The sequence below is a fragment of the Crocuta crocuta genome, unplaced genomic scaffold (genome assembly GCF_008692635.1).
Source record: "Crocuta crocuta isolate KB4526 unplaced genomic scaffold, BGI_CrCroc_1.0 scaffold599, whole genome shotgun sequence".
Taxonomy (NCBI): domain Eukaryota; kingdom Metazoa; phylum Chordata; class Mammalia; order Carnivora; family Hyaenidae; genus Crocuta; species Crocuta crocuta.
The window spans coordinates 302523-320442 of record NW_027527383.1 but is presented as its reverse complement, the minus strand read 5'-3'; the positions used below and the strand labels follow the sequence as shown (position 1 = coordinate 320442).

At 35.2% G+C, this 17920-nt stretch overlaps 1 protein-coding gene across 1 annotated transcript; it reads right to left on the bottom strand.

Moving 5' to 3' along the window:
* Positions 1-7819: 7819 nt before the first annotated feature.
* LOC144240929 (olfactory receptor 2T29-like) lies at positions 7820-16197 on the bottom strand. Its single transcript, XM_077775386.1, has 2 exons — positions 16177-16197; positions 7820-8791 (listed from the first exon to the last, which is right to left on the bottom strand). Exon 2 carries the CDS (start codon positions 8780-8782, stop codon positions 7820-7822), a length of 963 nt encoding a protein of 320 aa, XP_077631512.1. The 5' UTR covers positions 8783-8791; positions 16177-16197.
* Positions 16198-17920: the final 1723 nt, after the last annotated feature.

Sequence of the window (17920 nt, the reverse complement as noted above, 5' to 3'; positions counted from 1 at the left end):
GCCAGGATATAGAGTCTCCTGATTTGTTCATTTTAGCCACTCTGACTGGTGTGAGGTGATATCTCAGTGTGGTTTTGATTTGTATTTCCCTGATAATGAAGGAAGCTGAACATTGTTTCATGTGTCTGTTGGCCATCTGGATGTCCTCTTTGGGGATGTGTCTGTTCATGTCTTCTGCCCATTTCTTCTCTGGATTATTTGTTTTTCTAGTGTGGAGTTTGGAGAGTTCTTTATAGATTTTGCATACTAGCCCTCTATCTGATACGTCAATTGCAGCTGTCTTTTCCCATTCCATCAGCGGCCTATTAGTTTTATTGATTGTTTCCTTGAGCTGTAGTTGTTTTTTTACTTGATGAGGTCCCAATAGTTCATTTTTGCTCTTGATTCCCTTGCCTTTGGGGATTTGTCAAGTAAGAAACTGCTGTGATTGAGTCAAGGAGGTTGTGTCCTGCTTTCTTCTCTAGGGTTTGGATGGGTTCCTGTCTCACATTCAGGTCCTTTATCTATTTTGTGTTTCTTTTTGTGTATGAGGTGAGAAAGTGATCTTGTTTTATTCTTCTGCATGTTGCTGTCCAGTTCTCCTAGCACCATTTGTTAAAGAGCTTGTCTTTTCTCCATTGGATACCCTTTCCTGCTTTGTCAAAGATTAATTGGCCATACATATGTGGGTCCAATTCTGAGTTTGCTATTCTATTCCATTGGTCTATGTGCCTGATTTTGTGCCAATACTATACTGTCTTGATGATGACAGCTTTGTAGTAGAAGCGACAGTCTGGGATAGTGATGCCTCCCGTTTTGGTTTTCTTCCTCAATATTACTTTGGCTATTCGAGGTCTTTTGTGGTTCCATACAAATTTTAGGATAGTTTGTTCTAGCTTTGAGAAGAATGCTGGTGCAATTTTGCTTGGAAACACATTTAATGTGTATATTGCTTTGGGTAGTAATGACATTTAACAATATTTATTCTTTTGATCAATGAGCATGGAATGCTTTTCCATTTCTTTGTATCTTCTTCAAATTCCTTCATAACTTTTCTATAGTTTTCATCATGTAGATCTCCTATATCTTTGGTTAGGTTTACACATAGGTATTTTATGGTCTTTTGTGCAATTATGAATGGGATCAGTTTCTTGATTTCTCTTTCTGTTGCTTACTTATTGGTGTATAAAAATGCAACTGATTTCTGTACAGTGATTTTGTACCCTGCAACTTTGCTGAATTCATAGATCAGATCTAGTGGTCTTCTGGTGGAGTCTATCAGGTTTTCCATGTAAAGTATCATGTCGTCTGTGAAAAGTGAAAGTTTGACTTCTTCTTTGCCAATTCTGATGCCTTTGATTTCCATTTGTTGTCTGATTGCTGATGCTAGGACTTCCAGCACTAGTTAAACAACAGTGGTGAGAGTGAACATCCCTGTCGTATTCCTGATCTCAAGGGGAAAGCTTTCACTTTTTCCCCATTGAAAACGATATTAGCTGAGGGCTTGTCATAAATGACTTTATGATGTTTCAGTAAGTTCTTTCTATCTCAACTTTCTCGAGGGTCTTTATCAAGAAGTGGTGCTGTATTTTGTCAAATGCTTTTTCTGCATCTATCAACAGGATCTTATGGGTTTTATCATTTTTTTAAATTTGATACATTGATTGATTTGCAAATATTGAACGAGCTCCATAACCCAGGAATGAATCTCACTTGATCATGATGGATAATTCTTTTTATAGGCTGCTGAATTTGATTTGCTAGTATGTATTTTATTTAAAAATTGATGATATAACAATCATATGGAATATAACCAAACCTCCATGAACTAACCTGAAACATTCTTAAAATAGTTGACTTAGTTTAAAAAGCATGCCTAGATCATGCTTGATTTTCAGGTTACAAATAAATTTGAACTAGGAACACAAAAACAAAAATAAACAATTGGGACCTCATCAAGATAAAAAGTTTCTGCATAGTGAAGGAAGCAATAAACAAAATTAAAAGGAAGCCCATGGAATGGGAGAAGATATTTACAAATGACATATTGGATAAAGGGATAGTATCTTAAATTTAAAAAGAATTTATAAAAATCAACACCTAGGGTGCCTGGGTGGCTCAGTAGGTTAAGCTTCTGGCTTTGGCTTAGGTCATGATCTCATGGTTTGTGAGTTCAAGCCCCGCATCAGGGTCTGTGCTGACAGCTCAGAGCCTGGAGCCTGCTTCATATTCTGTGTCTCCCTCTCTCTGTTCTTCCCTGCTCATGCTCTATCTCTCTCTCCTTCAAAAATAAAGAAATAAACATTTTTAAAAAGAAAAAAATAAACTCATTTGAAAGAATCAACACCCAAAAGAATAACAATGCCAAATAAGAAATGGACAGAAGACATGAAGGGATATTTCTTCAAAGAAGAAATACAAATTGCCAAACAGCACATGAAACAATGTTCAACATCACCTGTCATCAGGGAAATACAAATCAAAACCACAATGAAATACCATCTCATACTTGTCAGGATGACTAAGATTAACAACCCAGAAAACAAGAGATAATAGCAAAGTTAAGGAGAAAGGGGAACCCTCTTACACTGTTTGTGGGAATGCAAACTGCTGCAGACACTGTGGAAAACAGTGTAGAGGTTCCTTAAAAAGTTAATGATAAAAATATGCTACAATGCAAAAATTGCACTACTAGGTATTTATTCAAAGGATACAAAAATACTAATTTGAAGGGGCTTGGCACCCTAAGGTTTGTAGCAGCACTATCAGCAATAGCCAAATTATGGACAGAGCCAAATGTCCATGGAATGAATGGATAAAAAAGAGGTGGTGTATACATATAATGGAATGTTAATCAGCCATAAAAAATAATAGAATCTTGCCATTTGTAACAACATGGGTGGAACTGAAGTGTATTAATGGTAAACAAAATAAGTCAGTCAGAGAAAAACACATACCATACGGTTTCCCTCAGATGTGGAATTTAAGACACAAAATAGATGAACATTAAGTGAAGGGAAGGAAAAATAAAATAAGATAAAAACAGAGAGGGAGTCAAACCATAAGAGACTCTTAACTATAGTGAATAAAGTGTGGATTGTTGGAGGGAAGATGTGGGGGGTCGGCTAAATGGGTGGTGGAAGGTATTGTTTTGATGAGCACTGAGTGTTATATGTAAGTGATGAATCACTAAATTCTATGCCTCAAATCAATACTAAACTATGTGTTAACTAATTTGAATTTAAACAAAATCTTGGAATAAAAAATAAAAGAATTTTAAACCATACAAGTCAGGTTTTCTAGCCATAACATTAGAGGATTACATTCTTGAGCTATGTGTCAAACAGGAAGAGAAATCACTTGTTTATATAACAATATTAAGGAAGGAAAAGCAACAATGTTGAATGTCAGTTTCAATGCATATAGTTTTGTTCATTTGTGCTCATTTCTTGAGCCATCCCCGGAAAATAATTTTTAAGTTGTTAGGTCTTCAAATCTTATCTTTTCAATAATTTAAAATGTTTATGGTATATAAATAATGCAATTTCTCTGCCTAGTCCATGTTGGCTTATTCCTAAATTATGATAAACAATTACAGTCAGTATATTTAATGCATTTTTGAGATTGTAGAAACTGTGGGACCTTGTACATTTGGCCAAATGGTAGTGGCATCACAAGCCCAAAATTATCTATCTATAATCCATATTGTAAATTAAACTACTATTCATATTGTAGTTTAAAAATTTTAAACTACTCTGTGAACAGATACTTATTTTGCATTGTAAACAAATGCAATTGAGTTGCAAAGATTCTTTCATTTAATTTTTTCAAGTTTATTTATTCATTTATTTATTTTGAGAGATGGAGAGAACCAGCAGGGAAGGGGCAAAGAGGGAGAGAGAGGGACAGAGGATCCAAAGCAGGCTCCACACTGAAAGCAGAGAGCCTAATTTGGGACTTGAATTCACAAACCTCAAGATCATGATCTGAGCCAAGGTCAGTCATTTAACCAACTAAGCCACCCAGGTACTCCTCTTTCATTTAATTTTTTAATCCCATATTCAATAAATTTGGAATAACAATTATTCCTCCATGTCTAGGAATTCTATATATTAGGTGTTACATATAATTTTAGAAAAAAAAACCAGCAGCATAATTATTTTAACATCTTATTAGTAGAGATAAAGAAAAAAATTGTACTTTGAACACACTCTTTAAAAAAAGATAACTCATTATAGACATTTCTCCAAAGAAGACATCCAGATGGCCAACCGACACATGAAAAAATGCTCAACATCACTCATTGTTAGGGAAATACAAGTCAAAAACCACAATGAGATACCACCTAACATTAACAACTCAGGCAACAACAGATGCTGGTGAGGATGTGGAGATAGAGGATCTCTTTTGCACTGCTGGTGAGAATGCAAACTGGTGCAGCCACTCTGGAAAACAGTGTGGAGGTTCCTCAAAAATTCACAATAAAACTCCCCTATGACCCAGCAATTGCACTGGTAGGTATTTATCCAAGGGATACAGGTATGCTGTATCGAAGGGACACATTGCATCCAATGTTCATAGCAGCACTGTCAACAAGAGCCAAAGTATGGAAAGAGCCCAAATGTCCATCAATGCTGAATGGATGAATAAGATGATGCATAGATAGATAGATAGATAGATAGATAGAATATTACTTGGCAATAAAAAAGAATGAAATCTTGGCATTTGCAACTGTGTGGATGGAACTAGAGGGTATTGTGCTAAGCGGAATTAGTCAGTCAGAGAAAGACAAATATCATATGACTTCACTCTTATGAAGACTTTAAGATACAAAACAGATGGTCATAAAGGAAGAGAAGCAAATATAATATCAAAACAGGGAGGAGGGCAAAACATGAGAGACTCTTAAATATGGAGAACAAACAGAGGGTTACTGGAAGGGTTTGGGAGGGGAGATGAACTAAATTGATAAGGGGCATTAAGGAATCTACTCCTGAATTCATTGTTTCACTATATGCTAACTAATTTGGATGTAAATTTAACAATAAATTTAAAAAAGATAACTCATTGTTTTATAATATTTTTTAAAGTTTTATTTATTTATTTTGAAAGAGAGGGGTGGAGAGCACAAGCAGGGGAGGGGCAGAGAGAGGGGAGGACAGAGGATCCGAAGCAGTTCTGCACTGACAGTGGGAAGCCTAATGGGGGCTCAAACTCACAAACTGTGAGATTACAACCTCAGCGGAAGTCAGATGCTTACATGACTCAGGCACCCAGGTGTTCTATGTTTTATAATATTTTCTAATAAAACTTTAAGGTTTAAGATACAGTAAAAATTAGAGCTACATTTTATAGGAAATTTTTCCACTCCACATTGTTTCTTCTCATTATGTTGGTGTTCCATTTCTCGGGTATTACAAATGGAAACATCAAATGTGTTTATGATACAGTCCAGAAAATTGAGATGTGATGCATTATCCTTCTCAATTCTCTTTGAAAGTTAAAGAATGCATATATTTTATTCATTCATTTTGAAGCAAAAAATATTGGAAATTTGTTTTCTAATTTGCAATCTCAAATATTGCAAAACCTTTTGAGTGTGTCAAAGTAAAATGCAGTTTGTGTGTTTGAAACAACCTGACAATTCTCCATTTCGACATAGTCAATTGGAAAATGGTAGACAGGAAACCATGTCTATGGTTTCATGGAGCAAGTTCAACAGTGTTACACTTACCCCAAATATCTATCTTGGTTAAAGCATGGTCTATTCGATTTAGATTAACACTATTTCGTTCACCATCCTTACTCACCTGGACTTCATGCCTCCATGGTTACCCTTTTCCAGTTGGTGAGCACTGATTTAACATTTCTAAAATACAAGTCTGATAACTTAATTACTTTGTGTAAAACTCTGAGTTAAGGAAGGGCAAGATGTTAGTGTCTAAACCCCCCCAAATAAATAAATAGATGATTGATAGATAGATGGATAGATGATAGATAGATAGATAGATAGATAGATAGATAGATAGATAGAGAGATAAAATGGGTTTCTGTTGGAATAATTACTGTTTCTGTTTGTTCTACCATCTCCTTTGCTCATGTTGTACCTTTTATGAGACATATTGCCCCTGTGGAAGTTCCTGCTACTGAAACTCCACTACTTACCTGAAGGTAACATCTAGGCATCATTCAAAAAGAGCTCCAAGGCCTTCTCTCAATCCTCTTGACTTGAATGAACTCACATATCACAGCATGTCACAGGCATAACTGATGTTTCCTCATGAAGTGTTCATTTTCCAAATCAGCATCAAAGCATATTGTATACTTTATAACACCTATAACTACCACTACCATTTCAAATTTCTCATACATAGCAGTCATATACTCTTTATATTTTAATAGCACTTAGCTAATATATTTATTATAGTATATCATAAAATATGTACTGAATATATGAAAGATAGACTATTTGGCATCCTGTCTCTTTGTTTAATAAATTACATAGTTTAAAACTCAATTCAGATATCACTTCATGCAAATAACCTTCCCTAATTATTCATTCCACCCTATATTACTGTTTCTCCACAACATCTTATGCAATTGTGGATCCTGAACTTACTACATGGTGGTGACTATTAACTTCCCCTATATGTCTTTAAGGATAGATGATGTAGAACAAGGTAAGCTCCAATAAATATGAGCCAATGATTGGATCACCTTAATGATGAATAGCCAAACTGAAATGAGTGTGTTTTTTTTTAAATAATGTTACTTACACAGCCACCAAACAGATAACAAAACTATTTTAACTTTAGAAGTAGAAAGATGTTTTAATTCTTTATTTGGAGTTAATTCCAAATTTGCATAAATGCAATACAAAAAAAAGGTACAAAGATCACCTATATACTCTTTGCCTACTGTTACCATTGTATCTATTTGCTTCATAACTTCTCTGCGAATCTTTCTTTCAAACCTATCATTAATATTGTAACTGTTTGCTTCACAATTCTGTCAATATCTCTGTTTCTTTCTTTCTTTTTTTCTTAATGTTTTATTTATTTCCAGGAGAGAGAGAGAGAGCGTGAGCAGGGGAGGGTCAGAGAGAGAGGGAGTCACAGACTGAAACAGGCTCCAGGCTCTGAGCTGGCAGTCAGCACAGAGCCTGACGCAGGGCTCGAACCCACAAACCGCGAGATCATGACCTAAGCGAAAGTCGGACGCTTAACCGACTAAGCGACTCAGGCGCCCCTGTTTCTTTCTTTTTTATCTATCTTATTAAAGACAGTTTTTAGGGGTGGCTCAGTCGGTTAAGCATCTGACGTCATCCCAGGCCATGATCTCGTTGTTCTTGGGTTCATCGGGCTTTGTGTTGACAGTTCGGAGCCTGTAGCCTGCTTCAGATTCTGTGTCTCCCTCTCTGTCTCTCTGCCCCTCCTCTATTCATGCCCTGTCTCACTCTATCAAAACTCAACATTAAATTTTAAAAAACAAACAATTTTTTTAAAAAGGAAGACCATTTAATACTACCTTATAACCTTTACATCTCTATATTTGTGTAATGTGTTTTCTAAAAGAATGGATATTCTCCTACAGAATGAGTGTGTAAAAATCAATGTCAGTAACTGTAATATTAGTACAATATGATAGCAAAATTCATTCTGAATGGAGACAGAGTATGGAATCAAAGAGGTTTGTAGTATACAGAAGGAATTATCAAAAGAGGCATGCATGCAAATGATATGATGCATTATGAGATGAGTGTCTAAGGAACAACACTGGCATAAGACTCTAAAGTTATAATATTTAGAGAAATAGAAAAAAGTGTTAATATACAAAGTTACTATTTTATAGTTTCTTGAAAGACTGTTCCCACATTCAACATTTTCTTCAGAGCTCCCATAACATCCTTATTCCTGAGACTATAGATTAACGGGTTTAACACAGGAGTGAGTATGGTATAAAAGACAGATACAACCATGTCCTTCTCAGGGGTGTGGTAGGAACTGGGGAGCATGTAGGTGTAGACAGCAGACCCATAGAAGAGGATGACCACAGTCATGTGGGAAGAACAAGTGGCAAGTGCCTTTTTCTTTCCCTCTGCTGAGTTCATCCTGTGGATGGCGAGGAGGATGAAAGAATAGGAGACTGAAATGACTGTCAGTGGAATGAGGAGCATGAGGACACAGCACAGGTACATGAGTGTCTCATACAGAGAGGTGTCTGAGCAGGAGAGCTTCACTACAGCAGGAACTTCACAAAAGAAATGATGGATCTCCCGGGATCTGCAGAAAGGGAACGTCATAGTGATGGGTGTGAGCATGAATCCATCCACAGATCCCAGAAACCAGCAGCCAGATGCGAGGAGAAGACCTATTTTATGGCTCATAAGGACAGGGTAATGAAGAGAATGGCAGATGGCCACATAACGGTCATAGGCCATGACAGCTAGAAAGAAAAATTCTGAACCTGCTAGTGTCGCATAGAGGAACATTTGCATTCCACACTCAGGGACTGAGATCTTATTTCTGCCCATGACTTGGTCCATGAGCATCTTGGGCACAGTGACAGAAATGTACATTACATCCATGAGCGACAACTGGCTGATGAAAAAGTACATGGGGCTGTGGAGGCGGGCATCAAAATGTATCAGAAAAATCAATACAACATTCTCAGTTAAAGCCATCAAAAAAGTTACAAAAATGACCACACACAGGAGAGTTGGGTGATTTGATTGACTGAAGATTCCCACCAGAATGAAATCTGACTGTCCAGTATAATTTGCCACCCAGTTCATGTTTTCCATAAGGTTTCACTTATACCACTGAGAAGAGCTTTGGGATTAATGATCAGTCATTGGATTCTTCCATCTGAAATGAATAAATAAATATTTACTGAGAGTGTGCATATGAGTGTTTGTTTATGACAACCTGATTGTGCTAACCAGAGAAAATTTCATGGATGTGCAGAAATTGGGATGGTTAATTGCTTAATATTTAGAATTTATTTTAAAAATGAAGAATTAAAAATAGTGAGTAAAAGTACTTGGCAATTTATACTGAAGTTGCTACAGCTCAGGTAATATGGCATCCAAATGATAGATATTGTCACCCATCAACATATATTGGTAATTTGCAGAGATGATTACTTAAGCAAACACAAAAAAGTATATTATTGAAAGAAAAGATAAATAAAACTCTATTTTTAGGGGTTTGTTATATAAATCTAATTTCTCTCTGTTTTTAGAAGCCAACTGGAATCTTAAAAAAATCATAAATGTATATTTTATGTAAGAGATTTAAAAAGTAACACAACTTGGGAAAAATCTGTACCAAATTTTTGAATACCCCCCTTCCTATAGGATAGGGCTACACAGTGAGGCTATGCTGTGTAGAGTGAGCCAAATATTCCCAAGAGCAGGTCAGGTCCTTACACATGACTGACCCTTTAGAGACCTGAGTGTCAGAATCTCAACTGACCACAGTTAGAAATCTAAATTGTCCTCTACCCATTGTATCGCATTGTCCACTCTACATAAAAACAAGATAAAACAATAATTTTTGACATCAGGTATGGTTAGGATTAAGTAAGGAAAAAAAATGAAAGTGTTTAGAACATTACCAGCTACAGAGGAATAAGCACATATAAGGTTAGTTTAAAGTGTTAATATCTACAGTAATTTTTTTGTGGAATGTATGTAAGAAATGGTTATTTTCTTATTATGTGAGATACCCTAGTTTTCCAGTTTCAACATCTGTCCATACATTTAACTATTCGAATTTATTAATATTTGATAATTGTGTAGTTCCAAACACTTGCATGTACATATACATATATCTATTTTTATATATGTATATATACACTGATTTTATATATTATATATATTTATAAATATATTTATATAGATATTTTATATATTTGTACATATAATATATTTAAAAATTATATATACTAATATATGTTTTATATTCATGTGTATATATATTTACATATATATACTAATTTTATGTGAATATTTAAATAAATATGTAATGGGTGTATAAATAAAATATAAATATAAACATAAATATTATTTCAAGCTGGTTCATACCTCTATGGAGCATCTCATCTTGCTTCCATCTAGTACATTTGCTTCTCCAAATTGAAATTGTTCTCTTTGTGTGTGAGGAGGAGACTTGGATCTAGATGGTCACTGCTATTTAGTAGGTAAGGCTTTAGTTGTTCATCCAAATGTCATATGCTCTGTGAATACAGCAATTAATTTTTCACAGAAACTAAAATGCATAGAGAAAAACTTCATACCACTGATGTGTCACTGACTGAAACTCACTCTGACTTCTCTATCTTGCTGCTTGCAGCCTGAGTCTCTGTTAGACTCTGAAAACAAATCAAAGTGAAATTAAAGGGGCACCTGGGTGGCTCAGTCGGTTAAGCATCCAACTTCAACTCAGAACATGATCTCACCGTTCCTGGGTTCGAGCCCCTGTTGGGCTCTGTGCTGACAGCCAGCTCAGAGCCTGGAACCTGCTTCAGATTCTGTATCTCCCTCTCTCTCTGACCCTCCCCTACTCATGCTGCCTCTCTCTCAGAAATAAATAAAACATTAAAAAGGGGGGGGCTTTCAAAAAGACCCTTTAAGAAAAACAAAGTGAAATTAAAATTGATTACACTTAAGGAATTAACAGTTACCTCCTCAGAGACAAATGTTATATAACTGTGACTTAAACTAGAATTTAAAAATACATAGAAAATAAATAAGATCAATAAACAGAAAGCATCTCTATTATGAATACAATTAGTAATAACTTCTTAAACATTTTCTCTTATGAAGAATAAAGCTTTGTAACTTTTTAAATGTCTGATATATTAAATGTGACATTTTAAAACTCCTTGAAAATAGGAGGGAAATATTGGATTCTCTTTCTAGGAAAAGTTTACAAGTAGTTATGATGCAAGAATATTTCAAGAAGAATCTTCAAGTTTCAAATACATTTTATATTTCTGTGATAATTGAGAGTCTAATCATAATATTCAGCTTATTACAATCCCTTGTTTGGGGCGCTGAAATGGTAGACAACTCTAAACATGATTCTGAAGCCTTAACAAAAATGTCCAACAAGTCAAAGGGCTCCTGGTGGCTCAGTTGGTTAAATATCTGCCTCTTGTTTTCAACTCAGATCATGATCTCAACATTATAAGATCAAGGCATGTGCCAAGCTCTGTGCTAAGTGTGGAGTGTTGAGCTTGCTTGGCATTTCTCCCTCTCCCTCTGCCCCTCCTCTATGCATGCTCTCCCTATCTTTCTCAAAAAATATCCAGCAAGTCAAGAAAACAATGTAAAAAATTAATAATCTCTCTATTAAATCTTACCCTGACTGGAAGATGAAAGTCAAGCTCTGTGCACCAAATAAAAACAGTCCAATGAATTGTAAAATACATCCACAGACCTAGCGTATATTTATCACCAAAGTGAAGCAAGGACTGGCACAGTGAATAAAACACTGAAGACCTTGAAGCTGTTTGCTGAGTGTATGGAGGGAAAATAAAGAGAGTGCTTAGGGGTGCTGCACAAATCACTGATGCAATTTGATAAATAAGAATGACTGTGATCAAGCCACACTGAATAGCACAACCAAGACACCTGACAGACAAAGGAATGCTGTCTGTAGTGTATAAGGCAGCTAGACTCCAAGTTTATGCCTACCTTTATCCAGCTGCTTGAGACTAATTTAAACAGCTTTGTGCATGTTCAACTTGGAGAATCACTGATAGTGATGGCAGAATAATATCGAATCTGTATTTGAAACCAAAGCAAGTATTTAATGGTGCGCCACATTCTAATCTTGTTCAAGAGTCTATGACATACTTACTTTCTCTTTAACAGATTAAATACATTCAAGGTCTTGTAGTAAGTGCCTAATATAACAAACTCTACCTCAGCAAGATTGAGACCAACATTCTCTAACTCTTCTTTAGATTGCTTGAGGACACATCCCCCTCTGCACAGTTTCCAATTTAGATTTTAGGTGACACATTATAAGTTTAAATAAGGAAACATAAATGTGATTAAGACATTGTTTCAGTGTTCTAACTATCCCAAACAATACCCCTCAAGGTAAATATAGCCACCCTTCTTCTGCAAAATTTTAGCCTTACAAAAATAAACACGTTATCCAACAGTATAGAAATAATATTCATTATTTTATCCCTTCAGCAATTGAAAATTGATAATCCTATTCCAAATGTGTTAGAGTAAATATGTACTATATAAAAAGTTTCAAAAGAAAAAGTGCATCTCCTTTTATCAAGAAAAATAGATGGGGTNCTCCCTTGCTCACGCTGTCTCTCTCTCTCTCTCTCTCTCCTAGAAATAAATAAAACATTAAAAGAAAAAGAAAAAAGGAAAGAAAAATAGATGATAGGTGGCTCATTTGGTTAAGCATCCAACTCTTGATTTCAGCTCAGGTCATGATCTCGTGGTTCATGAGATCAAGGTCTACTTTGGGCTCTGCACTGAGAGTACAGAGCCTGTTGGGATTCTCTCTCTCCCTCTCCCTCTGCCCTTTCCCTGCCCACGCTTTCTCTCCTCTCTTTTCTCTCTCTGTTTCTCAAAATAAATACTTAAAAAAACAAAAATGTAGATGATAAGCAAAATAATCATAGAAATAGTTTCAATAGCTAATAGAATGGTCATAAACAGAACAAGTCAAGGACAATAGTTGTGGAAATAGTTTCAATAGATAATAGAATGATCAGTAGCAGAACAAGCAAGGACTATAATTACCCTTTTGATTTTTCATGTTTTATCTACTTCTCTGGCTGAATCCATCAAAAGATGATACTGTAAGCATTATCCAGATGGTAAATGAAGTATGACCAGGTTAGGTTTATTAAAAAGGCAGAAAAATGACATAATTCCTGGTTTTAATATGCCTTTTATAGAAGAGGATTAAGGTATCTGTTGATAAATACCCTTGAGACTTTAAAGAAGCATGTAGCTAAAAACTGCTAAAAAAAGCTAACTAATATTTTAGTTGCACTATTTTGGTTTTTTCCTCATGCCTTTAAAAATCTCTTTTTATTATTAAATGTAATATACGTCAAAATCTTAACCAATATTTAAAATAATCTCAAATCTCACCATTGTTAATTACTTTTGTAAAATATATTAATTTTTGTAGCCTTTTTGTTTTACAAAGTTTATTTTATATATGTAATAGATATGTAGATGTATAATCATGTAATCTTCAAAAATTGATGAAATGCTATATTTCTTTTATCTTTTCATCTTTCACAGATAAACAATCTGAAGCTGAGAGAAAAATTAATATATCAAAGACAATACCGCTAATCAGTACTATGGTGGAGATTAAAATTGAGGTTGTGCTCCTTCACACCTTTTTCTCTGACACTGTTCATGAGTTTATTAATTGCACATTTTTTCCTGTCATTAATATACTATTTATGCTACTTTAATGTTGCATTTATTTTTGTCTTTTTCCGTTTTATTTTGATTAAATATACATAACATAAAATATATCATCTTGACCATTTTTAAGCATGCAGCTTGATGGCATTGAGTACATTTTTTTGTTGTTCTACTATGAACACCATCTACAGAACTCTTCATCTTGTAGATTTGCAATTCAATGCCCATTAAATAATAACTCCTCATTCCTCCTTTCCCCCATCCCCTGGCAATCAGCATTATGCTTTATATATTTTAATACTCAAATTACTTCATAATGAGTGAAATCATACAGGTTTGTATTTTTATGACTGGTTCATTTCACTTAGCATTATTTTGTCAAAGTTCATCCATGGTTCAGCCTAATACAGAAATTACTTCATTTTAAGGTTAATATTCCATCGTATGTATGCACAACATTTTGTTTATCCATTTATCTATCAATGAAAACTTGTATCCATGTTTAACTATTATATACAATGTTACTAGAAACATATGTATATAGGGGCGCCTGCGTGGCTTAGTCAGTTAAGCATCCGACTTTTGCTTATGTCATGATCTCGTGGTTCGTGGGTTCGGGCCCCACATCGGGCTCTGTGCTGGCTGCTAGCTCAGAGCCTGGAGCCTGTTTCAGAGTCTGTGTCACCCTCTCTCTCTGACCCTCCCCTGCTCACGCTGTTTCTCTCTCTCTCTCCTAGAAAAAAAAAGCTTAAAAAAGCCATATATATAAAAATATCTCTTCAAGACCCTTCTTTCACTATTTTATGGCATAGAGCTATAAGTGGAATGTAGAATCACATTGTTATTCTTTTTTTTTTTTACAATTCTAGCTCTATTGTATATTTAAAATGAGATTAGAATGTAAGCTTTATATTAACATTATTGCTTATACAATTCATATGGTAAAAATTCTCAGGTGTATCATCAAAAAAATAATGTCATAGTCATATTTTAATTTTTTTTAGTGCTGAAAGAGAGAGACAGTGTGAGCAGGGGAGGGTCAGAGAGACAGGGAGACACAGAATCCGAAGCAGGCTCTAGGCTCTGAGCAGGCTGTCAGCACAGAGCCTGACGTGGGGCTCGAACCCATGAACCATGAGATCATGATCTGAGCCGAAGTCAGATGCTTAACCTACTGAGCCACCCAGGCACCCCTGTCATAGCCATATTTTAAAACTCATTTTTTCTTAGTCACCATGTTATGTACCTAAACTGCATTTTCTTTTTTTTTCTTTCATAGTTTATTGTCAAGTTGGTTTCCATATAACACCCAGTGCTCATCCCAAAAAGTTCCCTCCTCCATGCCCATCACCCCCTTTCCCCTCTCCCCCACCCCATCAGCCCTCAGTTTGTTCTCAGTCTTCAAGAGAGATAAGCTAGATTTTAAAACAAAGACTGTAACAAGAGATAAGAAAGACATTCATAATTAAGGGTCTATCAATCTGGAAACTAACAATTTTAAGTATTTATGCCCCCATCTTGAAACACCCGACTATATAAATCAAGTAATTACAAACATAAAGAACCTCATTGATAATAATACCATAATAGTAGAACATTTTAATACCCCACTTACAGGAATGGACAGATCATCCAGGCAGAAAATCAATAAAGCAACAATAACTTTGAATGACAAACTGTACCAGATGGACTTAACAGATATATTCAGAACATTTCACCCTAAAGCAGCAGAATACATTCTTCACAAGTTCACATGAACATTCTCCAGAATAGATCACATACTGGGTCACCAATCAACCCTCAACAGATACAAAAAGATGAAGATGAGTCCATGGATATTATCTTTCTTTTTTTTTAAAATGTTTTATTTATTTTTGAGAGAGAGAGAGAGAAAGAGAGATCAGGGGAGGGTCAGAGAGAGAGGTAGACACAGAATCCGAAGACAAGCTATAGGCTCTGAGCTAGCTGTCAGCAAAGAGCCTGATGCGGGGCTCGAACCCATGAACCGTGAGATCATGATCTGAGCCAAAGTCGGATGCTTAACCAACTGAGCCACCCAGGCACCCCTGGATATTTTCAAATCAACCACACACATACACACACACAAAGTTGGAAATCCCTCAGACAAATGGAGTAGAAGCGCAACCTACTAAAGAAAGAATAGGTAAACCAGGAAATTAAAAGAGAAATTTAAGCAAAGTACAAGGAAACAAATGAAAAGGAAAACATGATAGTCCAAACACTTTAGGATCCAGCAAAGAGTTCTAAGAGGAAAGTACATTGTAGTTCAGGCCTATCTCAAGAAGCAAGAAACACGCCAAATGCACAAACTAACTTTATACCTAAAGGAGGTAGGAAAAGAGCATCAAATATAATTCTAATGCCAGCAGGAGAATGGAAATCATAAAAATTAGAGCATAAATAAATGATATAAAAAACAAAACAAACAAACAGCAGAACTGATCAATGAAACTAAGGGCTGTTTTTTGAAAGAATAAACAAAATTGATAAACCTCTAGCCAGACTTTTAAAGAGAGAGAGAGACAGGGAGAGAGAGAGAGAGAGAAAGACAGAGAGACAGAGAGAGAAAAGGGCCAAATAGGTAATATCATGAATGGAAGAGGCGAAATCACAAACAACACCACAGAAAAATAAACAATTATAAGAGAATATTATAAAAAATTATATACCAACGATAATATGGACAATATGGAATAAATGGATAAATTTCTAGAAACATATACAGTACCAAAATTGAAAGAAGAAGAAACAGAAAGTTTGAACAGGCCCATAAGTAGCAAGAAATTAAATCAGTTATCAAAAATCTCCCAACAAACAAGAGTCTTTGGTCACATCGTTTCCCAGAGGAATTCTACCAGACATTTTAAGAAGAGTTAATACTATTCTCCTCAAAATGTTCCAAAAAAAATAAAAATGGAAGGAAAACTTCCCAACTCATTCTATGAAGTCAACATTACATTATTCCAAAAATAGCCAAAGACCCTACTAAAAAAGAGAATTACAGGTCAATATCTCCTATGGAACTTGATGCAAAAATTCTCAACAAGATACTAGCAGATCACATTCAACATTACATTAAAAAAATATTCACCATCATACAGGGGGATTTATTCCTGGACTGCAGGACCGTTTCAATATTCACAAATCAATCAAAATGGTACACCATATTAATAAAAGATTAGAACCATATAATAATCTCAATAGCTGGAGAAAAAAAGCATTTGACAAAATGCAACATCTTTTCTTGATAAAAACTTTTAAGAAAGCATGGATATAAGGAATACTTCTCAACATCATAAAATCCATATATGTAGGACCCAGAGGTAATAATATTCTCAATGAAAAAATCGGAGAGCTTTCCCCCTAAGGTCAGGAACACAACACGTATACCCACTCTAATTACCGTCCTTCAACATGGTACTGGAAAATCTTGCATCAGCCATCAGAAAATTAAAAGGAAATAAAAGGCATAGAACTTGGTAACGAAGAAGTCAAAGTTTTACTCTCTGCAGACAACAAAATACTGTAGGTGGAAAACATTCTACCAATAAACTGCTAGAAGTGATATGTGAATTCAGCAGTCACAGAATATAAAATCAACATACTAAAATGGTTGAATTTCTATACAAGAATAAGGAAGTAGCAGAAGGAGAAATCAAAGAATCAATCCTATTTACACTTGCACCAAAAATAAAAACCTAGGAATAAATTTAATCAAAGTGGTAAAAGATAAAAGTAGGCTGAAAACTATAGAAGGCTAATGAAAGAAATTGAAGAAGGCACAAAGAAATGGCAAAACATTCCATGGTGATGGATTGGAGAACACATATTTTAAAATGTTTATAATACCCAAAGCAATCTACACGCAAACCCTATTACAATAACATGAACATTCTTCAATAGTAGAACAAACAGTCTTAAAATTTGTATGCAAACAGAAAAGACCCTAAATAACCAATGTAATGTTGAGAAAAAAAAAAAAAAAAGCTGGAATCTTATGGACAATTCTGCACATCAGGCTGTACCACAAAGCAGCAATAATCAAGACAGTATGGTACTGGCACAGAAACAGACACATAGATCAATGGAATAGAAGAGAGAACTCAGAAATAGACTCAAAAATGTATGGCCAACTAATCTTTGACAAAGCAGGAAAGACTATCCAATGAAAAAAATGACAGTCTCTTCAGCAAATGGTGCTGGGAAAACTGGATAGCAAGATGCAGAAGAATGAAACTGGACCACAGTCTTCTACCATACACAAAAATAAATTCAAAATGGATGAAATACCTAAATATAAGACAGGAAATTAGCAAAATCCTGGAGGAAAACACAGGCAGCAACCTATCTGAAATCAGCCATACAACTAACTTCTTACTGGATACATATTCAGAGGCAAGGGTAGAGAAGCAAAAATTATATTTTGGAACCTCATCAAGATAAGAAGCTTCTGCACACCAAAGAAAACAATCAATAATACTAAAAGGCAACTAA

Coding starts and splice junctions, on each gene's coding strand:
- LOC144240929 (XM_077775386.1), bottom strand. CDS start 8,782: ATGGAAAACATGAACTGGGTGGCAAATTATACTGGACAGTCAGATTTC.